The sequence below is a fragment of the Mustelus asterias genome, chromosome 18 (assembly GCF_964213995.1).
Source record: "Mustelus asterias chromosome 18, sMusAst1.hap1.1, whole genome shotgun sequence".
NCBI classification, from domain to species: domain Eukaryota; kingdom Metazoa; phylum Chordata; class Chondrichthyes; order Carcharhiniformes; family Triakidae; genus Mustelus; species Mustelus asterias.
In genome coordinates this window covers 8550461-8572451 of record NC_135818.1, presented here as the reverse complement: position 1 = coordinate 8572451, position 21991 = coordinate 8550461, and the positions used below count along the sequence as shown (strand labels likewise).

The window sequence follows — 21991 nt, the reverse complement described above, 5'->3', positions numbered from 1 at the left end:
CATTCTCTCCACTTTATGCATCAAATGAGAAAGGAAGGAAATAACCCTGCAGACTCAAGAGCTATATGGTGAAAGAATGTTCCCAATGGCGGGGGAGTCCAGAACTAGGGGTCACAGTTTGAGGATAAGGGGCAAACCTTTTCGAATTGAGGTGAGGAGAAATTTCTTCACCCAGAGGGTGGTGAATGTGTGGAATTCACTACCACAGAAAGTAGTTAAGGCCAAAACATTGTCTGATTTCAAGAAGAAATTAGATATTGCTCTTGGGGCTAAAGGGATCAAGGAATATGGGAGGAAGGAGGGAATCAGGATATTGAATTTGATGATTGGCCATGATCAAAATGAATGGCGGAGCAGGCTCGAAGGGCCGAATGGCCTCCTCCTGCTTCTAGTTTCTATGTTTCTAACTTTGTCACCACTATTTGGATTTCCTGAGTAAATTGTATGAATCTTCCAGAAGAATCTGCTTTTGAGTTTCATTCCCTTTAGTATCCATTAAATTAAAACTTAGAGAGAGGGGGAGTTGGGATTTTTCTAATGTTTTATATTAAATCAGTCCCTGGTTATTGGTGATTTTTTAAAAATTCATTCTTGTGACATGGGCATCACTGGCTGGCCAGCATTTATTGCCCATCCCTAGTTGCCCTTGGAGGGCAGTTGAGAATCAAGTACATCGGGAGGCACGGTAGCACTGCTGCCTCACAGCCCCAGGGACCCAGTTCGATTCCCGGCTTGGTTCACTGCCTGTGTGCACTTTACACATTCTCCCCATATCTGCGTGGGTTTCCTCCGGATGCTCCGGTTTCTTCCCACAGTCCCAAGATGTGTGGATTAAGTGAATTGACCATGCTAAATTGCCCGTTAGTGTCAGGGGGACTAGCTACAGTAAATGGGGAAAGGGCCTGGGTGGGATTGTGGTCAGTGCAGACTCAATGGGCCGAATGGTCTCCTTCTGCACTGTAGGGATTCTATGATTGGTATGGCTTTGGAGTCACATGTTGGCCTGACCACGTAAGGACGGCAGATTTAATTCCCTAAAGGACATTAGTGACCCAGATGAGTTTTTCCGACAATCGAAAATGGGTCATCAGTAAATTCTTAATTCCAGATTTTTTTTATTGTATTCAAATTCCACCATCTGCCGTGGCGGGATTTGAACCCGGGTCACCAGAACATTAGCTGAGTTTCTGGATTAATAGTCTAGCGATAATAGCACGAGGCCACCGCTTCCCCAATTGTGATACGGCAACTAAACATTTGAATCTTTTGAATCTCATTTGTGTTTCTTTGCAATTGTTTAGGTCGATCATGACTGATGTATACTACCTCAGCCAAACAGACGGGGCTGATAAGTGGAGAGAGAAAGAGGCAAAGGATCTGACAGATCTGGTTCAGCAGAGAATAACGTACTTGCAGGTAATGGTCGTTTGAACTACAATGAGAGTGAATGCATGGCAGGAGCTGCCTTTACTGCAAACCTAGTGCAATGTCAACAAATCAAGACTTTCCTCAAAATGTTGTGCAAAAGGTCATAATATTCATTTGGGATGAATGTGACAAGTAAGATTTCCGCTGTGTGAAAAGTAACTGAGTGAAAATCAGACCAAAAGCTTTGTGGAATTCCTTTTGTTCTCAGTACCTCGATTCCCAGAGAAGCCTCGACATCCATCTCTAGAGTCACCATATCCAAAGCCCATCCATATCTAAAGGGTGGCTTGGTGGCACTGGTTAGCACTGCTGCCTCACAGCGCCAGGGACCCGGGTTCGATTCCCGGCTTGGGTCACTGCCTCTGCATGTTCTCCCTGTGTCTGCCTGGGTTTCCTCCGGGTGCTCCGGTTTCCTCCACCAGCTATGACAGTAACATTACATTCTGCACTCTCTCATTCCCTGCTCTATGAATGGTATGCTCTGTCTGTATAGTGCGCAAGAAACAATACTTTTCACTGTATGCTAATACATGTGACAATAATAAATCAAATCAAAAAATCAGTCTGAAAGACGTGCTGGTTAGATGCCTTGGCTCTGCTAAATTCTCCCTCATTGTACCCGAACAGGCGCCGGAGTGTGGCAACTAGGGAATTTCCACAGTAACTTCATTGCAATGTTAATGTAAACCTACTTGTGACACTGATAAATAATGATGTGGAGATGCTGGTATTGGACTGGGGTGGGCACAGTAAGAAGTCACACAAAACCAGGTTAAGGTCCAACAGGTTTATTTGGAATTACGAGCTTTCGGAGCGCTGCTCCTTCATCAGGTGAGTGAGTTGACTCACTGTTGGACTTTAAAATATAAAAGCAAATTACTGTGGATGCTGGAATCTGAAACCAAAAGAGAAAATGCTGGAAAATCTCAGTTGATCTGGCAGCATCTGTAAGGAGACAAAAGAGCTGACGTTTCGAGTCCAGATGACCCTTTGTCAAAGCTTCTTTAGCCTGGTGTTGTGAGACTTCTTACAAATAAATAAACATTCTGGTGGAGGAATCCTATTTGTCTTCATAATGAGTACTTCCGCATGCTGGCCTTCAAACTTGTGGAATTATTCAAGTTTTTTTTTAAAGCCTCATCTCGTCAATAATTTCAGTTTTGTTGCAGTGTTTACTCCATTGCGGTACACAGCATCACCTGGTTTAATATTCAGCACCATGGAGAGAAGCCTAGGGAAGCTACACACTCCAGAGGGCTGACAAGTTTATGCACTATATTCATACAGCAAAAGCCTCACTCTTATTTCAGTGCGAATGTTGCAGCAGTTTCGGGTGAGGCGCAGAGGTGAATCCCTTGAGTACTTAAACTTACCATTTGAGAGATATCTGCCATTAACTCTTTACGCAACTTAGAAAAGTAAAAGCTGTTTTTAATTTTAACAAAGAAGCCTTTAGTTTGTTGGGTTAATCTTTCACATCGATGGGTGTTTCAATGAGGTTCATCTCAGGGAGACTGTCCACGTGAGCAGCTAAACTGCACGTCCTCCGACTCATAGAATCCCTACAGTGCAGGAGGAGGCCATTCGGCCCATTGAACCTGCACCGATAACAATCCCACACAGTCCCTATCCCTGTAACCCCATGTATTTACCCTGCTAATCTCCCGACAGTAAGGGGCAATTTATCATGGCCAATCAATCTAACCCGCACGTCTTTGGAGTGTGGGAGGAAACCGGAGCACTCGGAGGAAACCCACGCAGACACGGGGAGAATGTGCAAACTCCACACAGACAGTGACCTGAGGCCAGAATTGAACCCGGGTACCTGGCACTGTGAGGCAGCAGTGCTAACCATTTTGCCACTGCTTATCTTATTTTTATATATGTTTAAGATTTCAATACTCCAACTAGTGCACCATTGAACTAAATGAACTGACACTCCTGTTACAGTGCATTTTTGCTGAGTTGTGTGTATATGAAGTCGGGTGCCCTTGTCAATCAGTGTGCTGTATCGTGTTCCGCTGGGCTGACTATCCTTCACTCCTGCTGCAGTTTCTCTCAACAATGCTGATATTGTTAAAGAAGACTTTAGTTTCTCCAGTTAACCTTTCACATCATTCCTGATGAGGTTCATCAGGATGGTGGGGGGACATTCATTTCAGTTCGAGCTGCAGTGAGGGGCAGGATTGGCCTTGCACAGAACAGAGTATCCTCACTGCCCGTGAGTTTCCATATTCCGCGAATATGGGCATGGATGATGGTGGGAACAGGATCAACTTTGATCGGGATCACTGCATAACGGATCACTACCAGCTGAATAATTTGCATTCCTCATTGTAACGGGACATGATTTTTTATAAATGTTTTGGGAACTGTTTTCTGTAATTCTACACCTTTGTCCATGAGCATGGCAAACCAGTGACCTTACCTATTTCAGGTTAACAGCCCTAGAGCTTTCAGAACACTTCTGGAGAGAGAGAGAGGGATCAGATTCTGGTTTCTTCTGGCAGTCCAAACAGCAACTGTTTCTATTTTCAAAATGAAACTGAAACAGTATTTCTTCCCTACAAGCTTAGCTCCTCCCATTAAGCAAAGGACTCTGTCCCTGTCAATCAACCTAATCAAAACTCTACACTGAAACCCCCAGGGGGGACCCAAGTAAACACAAATGCATTAGCTCTGCTTAAAACAAACACTCCAGGTCTAAAATGAATACTTATCCTGTGCTCCCAACTACCAATTTAAAGGTTTTGCAAGACAAATCAGCATCCTGCAAAACAGATCTGCATCCGAAATATACCCCTTGCAAGAAACATGATATACACATATTTCTTAAAGGCATAATATCATCGCACTTCAGATTTGGAAAAGGTGTTCCTTGGCAGCTTTTTGCACTTCGTTTTCTTTTATTGCTGAGAAAGTAATTGGTGTGACATACATGCCTGCAATATGTCACCCAACAGTCACACTATCTTCAGGTAACCTGAGTAACTAAATGGCCTACTCCTGCTCACTCTTAATGTGCTCACCCAGAAGGGAGGGAAAAAAACAGTAAAATAAGAATACTGATCTGAACTTGTCTTGTATACTTTAAAATGGGATACCAGTAAACGGAGAAATAAGACTACTGGTCTGAACTGGTCTTGTATACTTTAAAATGGAACACCAGTCAATCGGGATATGAGAATACTGGTCTGAGCTGTTTTGATTTGTCTGTACACCTCACGTGTGCCTCTATGGCTGCTCTTGATAGTAAGAAGTCTCACAACACCAGGTTAAAGTCCAACAGGTTTATTTGGTAGCAAATTTGCTACCAAATAAACCTGTTGGACTTTAACCTGGTGTTGTGAGACTTCTTACTGTGCTTACCCCAGTCCAACGCCGGCATCTCCACATCATGCTCTTGATAGACCATGATGGGCAAGGTAGACAACATGTACCATTCCAAAGAATTCTAACACAGGAGTTGTTATTGATATGAATCCTGCAAGTTGTGTATGATTCACCTTTAGGCTGCTAACATTGATGTTGAATTGAAGTTACTTAGCTGATGAATAATGAAGATATTGTTGAAGTTATGTTTGTTGAGCTGTTAGCTGAGGAACAGGCCAGCCACAGATGTTAAAAATGACACAAGTCAGCAACGTTTACAAGAAGATAATTAAAGACTGGAGAAGGAGCTTCTCCGGAAACCACAGAGGAATTCCTTCGCTGAACCTGTTAAGTTGCTAAACAGGAACAGAGTTGAGTAGTGAAACCTCAATTCTTGATTTGTATGAAGTTGCAATGAAATACTGCTGTAGTATTCCGACTGATAGAAATGCCTGTCCGAAGTGGAGGCCAGTGGGCTGGGAGTACTGCACTGAAATAGAGGCAGTGAGACTCTGATAACTTTCCTCTGCGATTGCCTGTCTGCCTGCTCAGTGTGAAGGATCCCATGGCTTCGTTTTAAGAGCAGTGAATTCTCCCAATCCCAAAAGAGAAAATGTTGGAAAATCTCAGCAAGTCTGGCAGCATCTGTAAGGAGAGAAAAGAGCTGACATTTTCTTTCCTTACAGATGCTGCCAAAGTTCTCCTAATGATCTGGCCAACATTCTCTTCCCCCACCACCCCACAAAACCGAATTCCCCCCCATCAATAACCAACTCGACTTAAACAGGCTACCCGGCCATATGTGTGTGGGACCTGACAGTAGGAAATCAATTGCTGTATTTGCCTCCGTTATGGGACCTTAAATGCAGTGACTTCAACAGAAACATTGTGCAGGGGTATGGGGAAAAGGCAGGGGAATGGAATGCCATTTTGGGCCAACCCACAGCGCATGGACTGCAGCATCTCAAGAAAGCAGCTCACCTTCTCAAGGGCAACTAGGGATGGGTAATTGGCCAAGCCAGCAATGTCCATGTCCATGAATGAATAAAACAAAATTTGAAGAGAGCAGATACACACTCGATGGGCCAAATGGCCCCCTTCTGCGCCCTAACAATTCTGTGATTTGATTCTGTGATAGTTAAGTGTGAAACAGTTTGAAACATCCTGAGGGTATGAAAAGCACTGTATAAATGCAAGTTTGCTCTTGCATTATAGTTGAGCTGTCTCTTTGTCTGTGACTGGGCATAACATTTCTGTTAAAAATCTAATCCCATGAGAGATCTTTGGAAGTTTCCAGGGCTGGGTTTGCTGCTCTACAGACAGTACATTTAAGATGCATTGCAGGGGCACTCTGCGAGCAAGGAATGCATAATTTCTTATTCTATAAGTGAACTCTATAATCCATAACTCTGACTGAAGTCATGACTACGTTTAAGCTGCTGTCACTGTGGCCAAATCAAAGAACAAAGAGAACAAAGGAACTTACAGCACAGGAACAGGCCCTTCGGCCCTCCAAGCCTGCACCGACCATGCTACTCGTCTGAACTAAAACCCCCTACCCTTCCGGGGACCATATCCCTCTATTCCCATCCTATTCATATATTTGTCAAGACGCCCTGTAATAGTCACTATTGTATCTGCTTCCACTACCATCCCCAGCAGCGAGTTCCAGGCACCCTCCACCTTCTGTGTAAAAAAAACTTGCCTTGGACATCTCCAATAAACCTTGCCCCTCGCACCTTAAACCTATGCCCCCTAGTAATTGACTCTTCCACCCTGGGAAAAAGCTTCTGACTATCCACTCTGTCCATGCCTCTCATAATCTTGTAGGCTTCTATCAGGTCGCCCCTCAACCTCCGTTGTTCCAGTGAGAATAAACCAAGTTTCTCCAACCTCTCCTCATGGCTAATGTCCTCCATACCAGGCAACATCCTGGTAAATCTTTTCTGTACCCTCAAATCAATTGAAACTTTCAAGACTGAGGTCAATAGACTTTGGCTAAATGAGGATAGCAAGAGTTGTGGTTCAAAACTGGGTAACTAGGTTGAGGTACAGGTCGGGAATGATCTCCTGCGTTGATGGAATAGTTTCAACGGGCTGAATTTCCACTTCACAATTACATCCAAATCTCCACTGACTAAAACTGGGTTCCTGCTGCAAAAAGAAATGTTTTCTTATAGAATGTTTTAAACCAACAGAAGCCACTAGCTTACACTGTTGCAAATTCCTGACTCCTCAGGTATTGAAGCAGTCAATGTCCAAATAGAAACGAGAAGCAGGAGTAGGCCATTCGGCCCTTCGAGCCTGCTCCACCATTCATTTTGATCATGGTTCATCACCAAATTCAAAATCCTGATGCCCTCCCTTCCTCCCATATCCCTTGCTCCCTTTAGCCCCAAGAGCAATATCTAATTTCTTCTTGAAATCATAGAATCATAGAAACCCTACAGTGCAGAAGGAGGCCATTTGGCCCATCGAGTCTGCACCGACCACAATCCCACCCAGGCCCTACCCCCACATATTTTACCCGCTAATCCCTCTAACCTACGCATCCCAGGACTCTAAGGGGCAATTTTTTTTTTTTAACCTGGCCAATCAACCTAACCCGCACATCTTTGGACTGTGGGAGGAAACCGGAGCACCCGGAGGAAACCCACGCAGACACGAGGAGAATGTGCAAACTCCACACAGACAGTGACCCGAGCTGGGAATCGAACCCGGGACCCTGGAGCTGTGAAGCAGCAGTGCTAACCACTGTGCTACCGTGCCGCCCTACAACGTTTTGGCCTCAACTACTTTCTGTGGGAGTGAATTCTATACATTCACCACCCTCTGCATGAAGAAATTTCTCCTCATCTCAGTTCTAAAAGATTTACCCCCTTATCCTCAAACTATGACCCCTGGTTCTGGACTCCCCCATCATTGGGAACATTCTTTCTGAATCTAATGCAGCAAGATCTGGACAATATCTAAGCTTGGGCTAACAAGTGCCAATTAACATTCACACCACGTAAGTGTCTGGAATTACCATCTTCAACAAGGGCGAATCTAACCATCGCCCCTTGACGTTCAGTGGCATTGCCAGCGCTGAATCCCACACTGTCAACATCCTGTGGGTTACCATTGACCAGAAACTGAACTGGACCAGCCATATAAGTACTGTGGTTATAAGAGCAGGTCGGAGGCTAGGAATCCTGCAGCGAGTAACTCACCACCTGACCCCCCCTAAAGTCTGCCCACCATCCACAAGACACAACTCAGGTGTGTGCTGGAATACTCTCCACTTGCTTGGATGAGTGTGGCTCCAACAACACTTGACACCATCCAGGACAAAGCGGCCCACTTCATTGGCACAAACATTCACTCCCTCCACCACTGATGAACAGTGTCAGCAGTGTGTACTATCTACAAGATGCACAGCAGAAACTCACTAAGGCTCCTTCGGCACTTTCCAAAATCATGACCGCTAGCATCTAGAAGGACAAGGTCATGAAATGCCTGGGAACACCACCTACTGCAAGTTTCTCTCCAAGTCACTCACCATCCTGGAAATATATCGGCCGCTCCTTCGCTGTCGCTGGGTCAAAATCCTGGAACGCCACAGCAGTGTGGATGTACCTACACTACACGGACTGCAATAGTTCAAGAAGGCAGTTCACCACCACCTTTTCAAGGGCAGCTAGGGGCAGGCCACAAATGCTGGCCTAGCCATGATGTGGTATTACCGACAATAGTTTTTTAAATTCTAAAATTGCCGAACAAGTTGTAACTTTGCATTCCTAAATTGTACAACAATTTTAAACGTAAGATAATAGATTCAATCAGAGGTGACAATATAACTGATGAGATACGAGGGGTGATTTTGAAGTGTGCAGTGAATTATTTTCATTACTTACAATGTGTTCTGAAGTTACACATGTTTAATGACTGTGGTGTGAGACGCCTTTAAAATTATTTTCAAAATGTAGAATTAATTTGATAGGTTTTGATTTAACATCAGTTATTCGGAACTGTCCCAATAGGAATCGAATGGAAATGTTATCCCATCTATTTTTTTTTAAATCATGCACTTCTCAAATTAATTTACCGGGATTTAGTTGCAAGTGAGGTTGCAAGTCAAGTTTTGCCTCTCAGGAATTCCAAAGCATGATGAGTGGCACAGTGGTTAGCACTGCTGCCTTACAGCGCCAGAGATCCAGGTTCAATTCCAGCCTCGGGTGACTCTCTGTGTGGAGTCTGGCACAGTAAGTTGTCTCACAACATCAGATTAAAGTCCAACAGGTTTGTTTGATACCACGAGCTTTCGGAGCGCTGCCCCTTCATCAGGCAGCTCCAACAAATAAACCTGTTGGACTCTAACCTGGTGTTGTGAGACTACTTACTGTGTCTACCCCAGTCCAACGCCGGCATCTCCACATCATGTGTGGAGTCTGCACATTCTCCCCGTGTCCTCATGGGTTTCCTCCGGGTGCTCCAGTTTCCTCCCATCGCCCAAAAGACGTGCTAAACCCTCCCTCAGTGTACCCGAACGGGCGCCGGAATGTGGCGACTGGGGGATTTTCACAGTAACTTCATTGCAGTGTTAATGTGTAACACTAATAAATAGACTTAAACTCAAACAGTTTGCATTCACTTTTGTTCTTCTGAGCTGTAAAATACCAGACACTCATTTTGTGCTTGATTTTGTCTAACAGTGAAAGAAGGCGGCGACAACAGAAGATTAGATTTGTACGTTGATGCCTCGCAGGGCAGTGTTTGCATGTCCCCCAGCTAACGCTAGCACAAGGCATCAGAGCAGAAAGTGGTCAGGGACAGTCAGTGACTGAGAATGGATCCAGTCTTGCCCAACACAAGTGAGCAGAAGAACAGGCAAGGTGAGGAACAGGAAACGAGAGGAAAGATGACAAGGAGTTAACAATTTTTCTTTTAAGCAGAGAGTCCCAGGTCCCGTGAGTTATACTTTTATTAATAAAGAGGATAAAATGTGAGGTTCATCCTTGAGTAATGGATTAGACCAGGGGGACCTTAATAACGGAAAGCATTTGGATGGTTAAAGCCAAGTTTTCAAGTGAATCGGTGTTTATAATCCTGCAAGTAATTAGCTTCCCTTTAGAGAAGGAAATCTGCCTGGTCTGGTCTACATGTGACTCCAGAGATAAGCAATGTGGTTGACTCTCAACTGCCATCCAAGTGCAACTAGGGATGGGCAATAAATGCTGGCCCAGCCAGCGACGCCCATGTCCCATGAATGAATAAAAAAAGACCTCACCCTGTCCATACACCTCATAATGTTATACACCTCACTCATGTTCCCCCTCAGTCTCCTCTGCTCTAAAGAAATCAATCCAAGCCTATATAGCTCCTTATAGCTCAAATGCTCCATCCCAGGCAACATCCTGGTGAATCTCCTCTGTACTCCCTCTAGTGCTACCACATCCTTCAGGGCTGCTGCATCTTGGTATTTTTAGTCCAAAGCATGATAACCACAAAAGAAAATCCAAATTATTCCAGAGACATGGACACTAAACTTTGAAAAGTGATGAATAATGACAATCTTATAGACCTTGTGGATAAACCCGAAACTAACTTAACTAGGCAACTTCAAACTTTCCAACTTTCTTCTCAGCATCAACTGAGACACACAATCTGTTGGAAGGAGATCAGTTTGAGCTGAATGTTTTAGCAAGAATGTTAATGTAATAACTCCATAGAGGTGAAAGTCCCGTCAGCAAGTTACTTTATTTACACCATACATCTGTACACAGCCAGCTCTCCAGTTGCTCCCTGTTGAATGCAGGCTGGGAGTCTGACACACCTGCTTTAAATAGGGAACGTGAGGCTCCCTGATTTAACCATCAATTAAGATTCATCAAATAGTTCATACTCTAGCGAGCCAACCTCATTAGCCTGGCTGAAGTCATCACAGTTAATTATGAAACGTTTGAGTGGCAAATTAATTAATGTTTTGAATAAACACTGTCACTGATTTTTTCATTACATTTAAATTTCTTTAATCCCTTTTGAAAACAAGCATTTGTATTCATAGGCTCGCTTCAAAGAGTTTATAACCTACTTGGAGCTGTGATTCAAGCTGCGACTGACGGGAACCCGTGGTGATAATGGGAGGTTGTGAAATCAGTCATGCAGCACTAATCCTGTAATGGTAACCCCCAGGCTTATGTCAACAGGCAGAGAAAAACAGCAAGCGCTGTTTTTTTATCATTGCAAGCTAATTTTAAAATTTAAAGGGCAGGAGATTTAAATGCCTTGACAGCTCCAAGGAATTCATGCCCATCCCCCTTGCATGCATTCATGTCCACTGTTAACAATTCCAAAGAGCACCTTAGCATTTCCAGTGGGCACTTTATCTCTCCCAAACATGTTCCATAACCATATCCAAAAGGGTACCGTATTTCTTCAAAGAATTCTGGCAGCTCTAGCCCTTCACCCACCAATTCTAGAGCGCACCTGTCATGTTTTAGACATCCCACGAGCCAAAAATAAGATCTAACTGAGGCAACTGCACTCATGTGCAGTTACCTCCGTGAACTACTTGTGTGTAAATAGAACCTGTGCCCGCTCCCTCCTCAGCGCCCCACAAAAATGGAGGAGGGCCTGACTCGGGAAGGGGTTTTCCAGATGTGGGCCTTCCACAACCATTTTCCCAAAGACAGAGGGCAGAATTTACCGTCCCGCCTGCCACGGGAATCATGGCAGGTGGGACATGAACCATACAAAGGTCCATTCCTCGGGCGAGATTGTCCAGCTTTGGGGCGACGGCGACGGGAAAATCTCGCCCAGAGATCTTCCCTCTTGCTGCAAAAATTCAGAGCCAAGTATCTGCAAGTGTGATACTACACACATAGCTATGATAGTAACAACTTAAAACTTACTCTGTGTGAGCAATTATAGTTAATATATTTGTAGAATTATTTGTGGTGCAGTTGCTGGAACGTGACTGGATGTTTTCAATCCTTTATTTTTCAAAATCTTAGCACCAAGAGCCAGGCGGCACGGTGGCACAGTGGTTAGCACTGCTGCCTCACTGCGCAAGGGACCCAGGTTCAATTCCGGCCTCGGTCACTGTCTGTGTGGAGTGTGCACATTCTCCACGTGTCTGCGTGGGTTTCCTCCGGGTGCTCCGGCTTCCTCCCACTGTCCAGGGATGTACAGGTTAGCCTGATTGGCCAGGCAAAATTGCCCCTTATGTCAGGGGATTTGGCAGGGTAAGTACATAGGGTTACGGGGATAGGGCCTGGGTAGGATTGTGGCCGTTACAGACTCGATGGGCTGAATGGCCTCTTTCTGCACTGTAGGGGTTCGATGATTCTAAGATTCTATTGCATTTGAAATATAAGGATGGGATTTTCCAGCCATGCCTGCCCCGAGTCTGGAAATTCCCGCCCGAGGTCAACGAACCTTTAAATGGTCCATAAATAGTCCGTCCAGCCCGCGACCCCCAAGATTTTACCCAGTTTTCTTGAATTCTCCTCCAGGGGTGTCATTTCTTCACATTTCCCCCAGTGGTGAGTACCAGTCTGGCATTGCCACTTGACGGAGATTATTGTAGAGTGTTGGCAATCCTACATTCTAAACTGTCTACCTTTAGTGTTATGGCATTACTAACACGTTCCACTTCTTGTCGCAGTTCAGATTGGATCGCTCGTCCAATCCTCCCAAACTTGTTTGCTGCGATTGTAAACTTCCACCAGTGGGTTTACCAGCTTGATTTGCTCACCCCCTGGGCAACTTGCAAAACGGGCTGAGTTTAGCCTGGTATGAACCCGCGGCTGAATTATTTGGGGATGGGTGCACAGGGAATGGCAAACTTCGATCGACGACCAGACTTCCACCAAAAACAAAATCATTTCTCCTGTCTGAAAGAAAACTGGGGAACATCTGACGTGCTGTGAATCACCGGGCGGGATTTTCCAGCCTCTCTCAACCTGAGACCGGAAATTCCTGCCCCAGGTCAACGGACCTTCCCATTGTCCACCCTTCACCCGCTCCGATTCCAGTGGCGGGCAGGGCCGTAGGATCCCTACAGTGCAGAAGGAGGCCATTCGGCCCATTGAGTCTGCAGTGACTCTCCGACAGAACATCTGCCCATCGCCCACGCATTTGCCCTGCTAATCCCCCTAACCTCCACATCTTGGGAAACTAAGGGGCAATTTATCACGGCCAATCCACTTTATAATCCACCCCTGGGGCGGCACGGTGCCACGGTCGTTAGCACTACTGCCTCACCGCCAGGGACCCAGGTTCAATTCTGGCCTCGGGTCTGTGCGGAGTCTGCACGTTCCCCCCGTGTCTGCGTGGGTTTCCTCCGGGTGCTCCGGTTTCCTCCCACACTTCAAAGATGTGCGGGTTAGGTTTATTGGGCATGATAAATTGCCCCTTAGTGTCAGGGGGATTAGCAGGGGAAATATATGGAGTTGTGGGAATAGGGCCCTGGGTGGGATTGTAGCCGATGCAGACTTGATGGGCTGAATGGCCTCATTCCACACTGCAGATTCTATGATTCTAACCTCCACATCTGTGCAGTGGGGATGCAATAATAAAAAACGGGTCAAAGGGATATGGGGAACAGGTGGGGCGGTGGATTTGGGACCAGGGAGAGATCAGCCATGATCTGATTCAAGGGCGGAGCGGGTTCGAAGGACTGAATTTTCCGACTTCTGCTCCTAATTCCCATGTTTAAGAGGGACACTGAAATCAATGCTTTGAATTGAAATTGTACAGATTTATGGCAGGAATTTGAATGGGATTTTCCGCAAATTTCCCGCATATTCTCTCTCCGCGGCTGTCGACGTGGAGGAAATGTGAAGGGCCTCGGTGTCCCCTCAGCACCGGATTAACTTTAAAAAGCCTGTGCGTGTGGGAGGTTAAGTCAGAGGAGTTTGGCTTGGCAAACAGGCTGTCACTCTCACACTTCATTACCAGGGTGATAGGCACGTGAGACAAGAATGTCACAGAGTTCGAGTTGGATTGTAATTTTATTAATTCTGGGACTGTGATTGTCTCTTTACACATCTTTGTCATCGCAAACTCTACTGACATCAAACATTGGGTGTTCCTGAAGCTCTGGTAGAGTTGTCTGAGAGGAATCAGTGCCAGAGACACACTGCGCATTGGATGAGCCACCCCCCCCCCACTCCCGTCCAAACTGGGAAAAACACAGCATTTCAACCCTAATTAACCTTTTTATTTCTCATCTTCCAGCCCTCGTTCCCTCCTCGCTGCTGCCTCCGCCGCCGATTCAGCCTTTGCTGACATCTCCGCGCCTGCCCCCATCAATCTTCTCTGCAACTCTCGACACAGCCGTTTATCTAATCAAATCACTCTTCTTGCCGGGCCTCTGGAGGCAGCTGCCTCGTCCCCTGCGTTCCGACCCCGTTCCGCACGCCGCCGCAAAATTAATTGCTGTGTCTGTTTGCCTGTAACCTTAAAGCGAGCGCAGAAGGTCACCGGAGTTGTTCGGAAGAGGCAGAACCAATATTTAAATTCTGCCGAGCGCAGAGACGGAGTGCGCTGACTTCAAGGCATCGTGCTCAAGTTGCAGGATAGGTTTGCAATGATGGCACCCAGTACCTTTGTTACGGCGGCAATTTAAAGGTATTTCCAGGCGCTTTATGTGGAGATTAAGGGTGGACAGTGTGATTAATGCACAACTGAATTGAGCCAAGTGTAGCCACAGCCAGAGGCAGGCGAGAGGAAGGAGGTCCCTGATACGACAACCCTGGGTCACTGGCCACTATGAATGTGACATGTATCTATTAAACTAGAGTAAGACATCTCTGAGGATCGTAGGTCCCTGTGAAATCCAGTGATCACGGGCAAGGCAGTGACTAAGCTAGCTGCTAGCTGGGTGGCACAGTGGTTAGCACTGCTGCCTCACAGCGCCAGGGACCCGGGTTCAGTCACTGTCTGGGTGGAGTCTGTACGTTCTCCCCGTGTCTGCGTGGGTTTCCTACGGGTGCTCCGGTTTCCTCCCACACTCCAAAGATGTGCGGGTTAGGTTGATTGGCCATGCTAAATTGCCCCTTAGTGTCAGGGGGACGAGCTAGGGTAAATGTATGGGGTTATGGGGATAGGGGCTGGGTGGGATTGTGGTCAGTGCACATTCGATGGGCTGAATGGCCTCCTCCTGCACTGTAGGGATTCTATGATTCTGGTCACTTCTCCCATTCCCTCTATTTTTATCACATTCATGCAACTGTTCATCCGACTCATTTGCCATCAATTCGGTTCCCACCGCCATTGCTCGATTGGGTGTAGAGTTTGAGCACAGACCACCAAATCTCTGGGGATAAGTGTTCGTACTCCATGTTGGTCAGCAGCCATCAGAGTGATCTACGTGAGTAACTTTCTATCATGTATGTTGGGGCGTAGCCCCTTTAAGGGGTGTGACTGGGTGTGGGGTGAGCTGACTGGGGACCATCCTGAGTGGGCAGTTAACGTTTGGAGTGTGGAGCGAGTAGACTGGATAAAGATCTGCGCTCCCTGGCGCCTGGCTGTGGAGTGTTCTTGAGGGGACCCCCTCAGTACTAAGGCATTTAATACTGCCGTTAGAGTGTTAGGTATAAACTTGAAAAGCAAATGTGGACTCATAGATGTTTACAGCATGGAAACAGGCCCTTCGGCCCGACTTGTCCATGCCACCCTTTTTTAACCACTAAGCTAGTCCCAATTGCCCACGTTTGGCCCATATCCCTTTATTTCCATCTTACCCACGTAATTGTCTAAATGCTTTTCAAAAGACAAAATTGCACCCACCTCTATTACTATCTCTGGCAGCTCGTTCCAGACACTCACCACCCTTTGTGTGAAAACATTGCACCTCTGGACCCCTTTGTATCTCTCCCCTTAAACCTATGCCCTCTAATTAAACCGAGTTAACCATATAGAAACATAGAAAAACTACAGCACAAAACAGGCCCTTCGGCCTCACAAGTTGTGCCGAACATATCCCTACCTTTTAGGCCTACCTATAACCCTCCATCCTATTAAGTCCCATGTACTCATCCAGGAGTCTCTTAAAAGACCCTTTTGAGTTTGCCTCCACCACCACTGACGGCAGCCGATTCCACTCACCCACCACCCTCTGTGTGAAAGACTTCCCCCTAACATTTCCCCTGTACCTACACCCCAGCACCTTAAACCTGTGTCCTCTCATAGCAGCCATTTCTACCCTGGGAAAAAGCCTCTGAGAGTCCTCCCGATCTATGCCTCTCAACATCTTATATACCTCTATTAGGTCTCCTCTCATCCTACGTCTCTCCAAGGAGAAAAGACCGAGCTCCCTCAGCCTATCCTCATAAGGCATGCCACTCAATCCAGGCAACATCCTTGTAAATCTCCTCTGCACCCTTTCAATCTTTTCCACATCCTTCCTGTAATGGGGCGACCAGAACTGAGCACAGTACTCCAAGTGGGGCCTGATGAGGGTCTTATATAGCTGCATCATTATCCCCGGACTCCTAAACTCAATCCCTCGATTGATAAAAGCCAGCACACCATACGCCTTCTTAACCACCTCCTCCACCTGTGGGACCGATTTTAGAGTCCTATGGACCCGGACCCCAAGGTCCTTCTGATCCTCTACAGTACTAAGAGTTTTTCCCTTTGTATTGTACTCCTTCATCCCATTTGACCTGCCAAAATGGGCCACTACGCATTTATCTGGGTTGAAGTCCATCTGCCACTTCTCTGCCCAGTCTTGCATCCTATCTATGTCCCTCTGTAACTTCTGACATCCCTCCAGACTATCCACAACCCCACCAACCTTCGTGTCGTCGGCAAACTTACCAACCCACCCCTCCACTTCCTCATCCAGGTCATTTATGAAAATGACAAACAGCAAGGGTCCCAGAACAGATCCCTGGGGCACACCACTGGTAACCGACCTCCATTTAGTAAAAGACCCATCTATACCCACTCTCTGCCTCCTTTGGGCAAGCCAGTTCCGGATATCTGTAGGGTTATGGGAGGGGGAGGTGAAGGGAAGGGGGCAGGTGCAGAACTGGACTGATTGAATATCTCTTTCAAAGAGCTAGGACGTACACGATGGGCCGAATGGATTCCTTCTGTGCTGTTTGATTCTATGAGTAAGAGTTGGGCCACGCTGCATTTTATTGGTAGGCATTGATAAATAGCAAACAACGATGCTATGAACTTGAGGATGCTGACAGGTCCAATGCCATGGAATCACCGCATCATTTACAGCACAGAAGGAGGCCATTCGGCCTTTCTATGGAGCAATCCAGTCCATCCCACTTCCCCCTCCGCTCAGCCCCCATCAACCAGCAGGTTTATTTCCATCAAGCATCTGTGCAGTTATCAGTTATGCGATTGGGCAGCACTTGCTGAATAATCCCAAGTGCACTAACAGCTACACAGGGAGCCAATTTGAGATAACCAGGGAAGTTCATAATGTTGTGCATTTGCACTGGCTAGTAGGGACATACATTCATTCGCAGGGAGCTGTTCATTGCAAAAGGACTCTGATTCACCTGATTCAGATGGCTGAGGTGTAAGTGGTGTGAGTCTGCTGGTCTGAGCAGCTGAACAAAGGGGTTCCACGTGGGACTGAATTCACACTGGATTCTGGGCTTGATGATGAGTATTGCAGGAGCAACACTGAGCCAACCTGCTTGGTGGGAACGCTGTAGTTCTATCTGTTCTCTGGTTATGGCTTCGTGCCAAATTTACCCTTTTGGAGGCAAAGGTTGATCTGGAAAATTAGAACTCAAGAAGGGCACAGAACGGGCATGTCACTGGAGTTAGAATAGAGTCATCACTAAATTTACAAGTCTAGTATTAAATCCGTTAACTACAGGTGGTATGATGGCATAGTGGTTAGTACTGTGTCCTCACAGTGCCAGGGACTCGGGTTCAATTCCCGGCTTGGGTCACTGTCTGTGCAGAGTCTGCACGTTCTCCCCTTGTCTGCGTGGGTTTCCTCCGGGTGCTGCGGTTTCCTCCCACAGTCTGAAAGACGTGCTGGTTAGGTGCATTGGCCATGCTAAATTCTCCTTCAGTGCACCCAAACAGGTGCCTGAGTGTGGCGACTAGGGGATTTTCACCCTAACTTCATTGCGGTGTTAATGTAAGCCTTACTTGTGTCACTAATAAAGAGTAAAATAAATATTTGATCGAACTGAAAGAAGAATGTTGAATTAAAATGACTGGTTAAATCCATACACCAAAACTGTCTGCCAAGTCCCAATACTTGGCACAGCAAAGTGTTTGAGTTGGACATGAAAAGGCCACACCTTGGAAAGAACGCCCCACTTTTTTGAGGGAGGTACCCCCTCCCCCAGCTACAGCTGTGAGGATTATGTTAACCGATCACTGCTGTAATGACCACACTGAAGGTTTAGCTTATCTGAAGTTCCCCCATATAGATTCCATTGGGAGTAGCTTTAGTGTCAAGGTACAAGCTTCTTTCTGAGATGTTTCAAGAAGAAAATGAGCCCAACAGGCTGGGAGCATTTTCACTTTGAGTACTTGGGGAGCTGTAATCCCTCTGCAGAACCAAACTGCAGCCCGATAGACTGATCCATAAAACCACTTTTTAAAGCTTTGAGAATGGTCTTTCGGCTCCCAGTCACCATCCTGCTTGCCAGATCCTGCAATGACTGAAATGGTCGTTAAACGCAATTGAATACCAATGCACCAGTGATGTACAAACTCTATCGACCCAATAATAAACCTGCCTCAAAATACTAATTCATTCATCCCTTTCTTGCCCGTGTGTGTCTTTCCAGTCATTGAGTTGGATCTGTACATTTTCATTAAAGCACTGATAATATAAAGATTCGATCAATATAGAAAGCAGAGATCCACGGAGCATTTCGAATCATGTACCTTGCGAGCGTTTTTATAAATTGGACAATTAAAATCTTCTATGTGCGTATATTAAACTACTTTATAAGTAAGATTTATTGTCACTTTAACTCTCAAACACAGACACCCAGTCAGTTGCTCAGAGGTAACAGTTTAACGACGTTGGAACCAAAGCCTGGAACTTTCTGGAAATTCAAGAAATTGATATTAATGCTGGGACCAAGATTCTGAAACATAGGAATTAGGAGCAGAACTGGGCGATTCAGCCCTTCGAGCCTGCTCCGCCATTCAATCAGATCATGGCTGATCTCTCCCTGGTCTCAAATCCACCTCCCCACCTGTTCCCCACATCCCTTTAACCTGTTTCTTAAAATTAGAAATATATCTATCTCCTTCTTGAAACCATTCAACAATTCGGTCTCCACCTCGCTATGGGGCAGCAAGTTCCACAAATTCACCACCCACTGCGAGAAGCAGTTCCTCTTCATCTCACTTTCAAATCTACCACCTCTCAGCCTAGACATAGAATCCTTACAGTGCAGAAGAAGGCCATTCGGCCCATCGAGTCTGCACCTACCACAATCCCACCCAGGCCCCATCCCCGTAACCCCACATATTTACCCTACTATACCCCTGACACCAAGGTCAATTTAGCATGGCCAATCAACCTAACCCACACATCTTTGGATTGTGGGAGGAAACCGGAGCACCCAGAGGAAACTCACTCAGACACGTGGCACAGTGGTTGGCACTGCTGCCTTACAGCGCCAGTTGGTTTGATTCCCAACTTGGGTCACTCTCTGTGTGGAGTTTGCACGTTCTCCCCGTGTCTGCGTGGGTTTCCTCCGGGTGCTCCGGTTTCCTCCCACACTCCCAAGATGTGCACTTTAGGTGCATTGGCCATGCTAAATTCTCCTTCACTGTCCCCGAACAGACACGGGAGTGTGGCGACAAGGGACAGTAACTTCATTGCAGTATGAATGTAAGCCTACTTGTGACTAATAAATAAACTTTAAAACGTCAAATGTGCAGACTCCACACAGACAGTGACCTAAGGCCGGAATTGAACCCGGGTCCCTGGTGCTGTGAGGTGGCAGTGCTAACCACTGTGCCATCGTGCTGCCGCCGTGACCTCTTGTTCTAGATTGCCCCTCAAGGGGAAACATTTGGTCTGCGTTTACTTTATCAATCCCTTTTAGAATTTTAGATACCTCAATCAGATCCCCTCTTGTCCTTCTGAATTCCAGCGAGTATGAACCCAAACTGTTCAATCTCTCCTCATACGTCAACCCTTTCATCCCCGGAATCAATCTGGTGAACCTCCTCGGAACTGCCTCCAGAGGTAGATGTTTAAATGGAAAGTCCATTGTAAATTCACAGCCCTGATCATACACTGATATTCCTCAGCTACAGGACAATGTCAGTGTGTTGCCATCCAGCAAAGGACAACTAACTGATGGACCATTAGTTACCAATTGGGGAAATTTGGCCATGAACATGGCTGCTCTATGGTGGGGACATTGTTGGTAATTTTAACAGAGGTTTTGAGTTGTAAATTATCCACATGATTCTCAATAATTTTTCTTGGCACTTCCTGCACTGTTGGAAGCTGGAAGAGTTAGTCCCCTTCATGCTCCAGAACAACCCGTTCCTCCCAAAAATGAACTCATTGCCAAATTTTAGGCTGACTTGGGAAAGAAAGAATTTGCATTTTTATGGCACCTTTTATGACCTCGGGACATCCCAATGCATTTTATAGCCACTAAAGTTTGATTGAATTGTGGTTACGCTTTAATGTAAGCGCCCTCCCTTCTTGGACCGTTTGGAAGTGTCATCACAGTAAGAACATGAGAGCCTAGAGAGAGAGAAGTGAATTTGATGTGGCTGATTTCTCTGTTGTTTTTTGGCCTATTTACATCTTGTGTAGGGGACAGAAATGGTTCACCACGCCGAATTGAAGGGTTTATGCTCTTCCCCTTCAAATGTGAGGTAATGCATTTTGGAAGGTCCAATACAGATAGGAAATATACAATAAATGGCAGAATCCTTAAGAGTATTGATAGGCAGAGGGATCTGGGTGTACAGGTACACAGGTCACTGAAAGTGGCAACACAGGTAGAGAAGGTAGTCAAGAAGCATATGGCATACTTGCCTTCATTGGCCGAGGCATTGAGTTTAAAAATTGGCAAGTCATGTTGCAGCTTTATAGAACCTTAGTTAGGAATATAGTGTTCAATTCTGGTCGCCACGCTATCAGAAGGATGTGGAGGCTTTGGAGAGGGTACAGAAAAGATTTACCAGGATGTTGCCCGGTATGGAGTGCATTAGTTATGAGGAGAGGTTGGAGAAACTTGGTTTGTTCTCACTGGAACGACGGAGGTTGAGGGGTGACCTGATAGAAGTCTACAAGATTATGAGAGGCACGGACAGAGTGGATAGTCAGAAGCTTTTTCCCCAAGGTGGAAGAGTCAATTACTAGGGGGCAGAGGTTTAAGGGGCAAGGTTTAAAAGGGATGTACGGGGCATGTTTTTTTACACAGAGGGTGGTGGGTGCCTGGAACTTGCTGCCGGGGGAGGTAGTGGAAGCAGATATGACAGTGACTTTTAAGGGGCGTTTGGACAAATGCTTGAATAGGATGGGAATAGAGGGATATGGTCCCCGGAAGGGGAGGAGATTTTAGTTCATACGGGCAGCATGGTCAGTGCAGGCTTGGAGGGCTGAAGGGCCTGTTCCTATGCTGTAATTTTCTTTGTTCTTTGTCCAACACTCTCTTTGGGTGACATACTCGGAAAGGGCATCGGTGACCGTAGAACTCTGTGTTGATCCGTGGTTGTGCTTGGCAAGGTACTACAGTGCCTTGTCATTGACCTCTGTACATGACTGACAGGGAAACTCTCCTACTCTTGCTGCCTGGCCTTACTGGAAGGATTTTCAGGTTGGCAATCTATCTGTTTGGCCATGCTATGAAAGTATCTTCTGTTGCCATCAAGTCACAGAGTGGGACTCAAACCCACAGCATCCGCCTCTGAGGGAATACTGAAGGGTCCGGATAGAGTGGACGTGGGGAAGATGTTTCCATTAATTGGAGAGACTGGGATTTGAGGGCACAGCCTCAGAGTAAAGGGATGACCCTTTAGAACCGAGATGAGGAGGAATTTCTTCAACCAGAGGGTGGGGCAAAGATACAAAAGTCTGAGGTCACGTAATAACTAACTCAAGAACAGCTTCTTCCCTGCTGCCAAAAGAAGATATTTTACAATGGTTTTTGATTTGATTTGATTTATTCTTGTCACATGTATTAGTACACAGTGAAAAGTATTGTTTCTTGCGTGCTATACAGGC

At 46.1% G+C, this 21991-nt stretch overlaps 1 protein-coding gene across 11 annotated transcripts in view; it reads left to right on the top strand.

Annotated features, from left to right (window-relative positions):
* Positions 1–21991, top strand: part of LOC144506952 (alpha-(1,6)-fucosyltransferase) — a 646707-nt gene that overhangs the window by 532323 nt on the left and 92393 nt on the right. For all 11 annotated transcript variants that reach the window (XM_078233392.1, XM_078233382.1, XM_078233383.1 and 8 more), the window contains one exon: positions 1302–1416. In XM_078233392.1, the coding sequence (XP_078089518.1) occupies positions 1302–1416 (115 nt within the window). The remainder of the gene's footprint in view (positions 1–1301; positions 1417–21991) is intronic.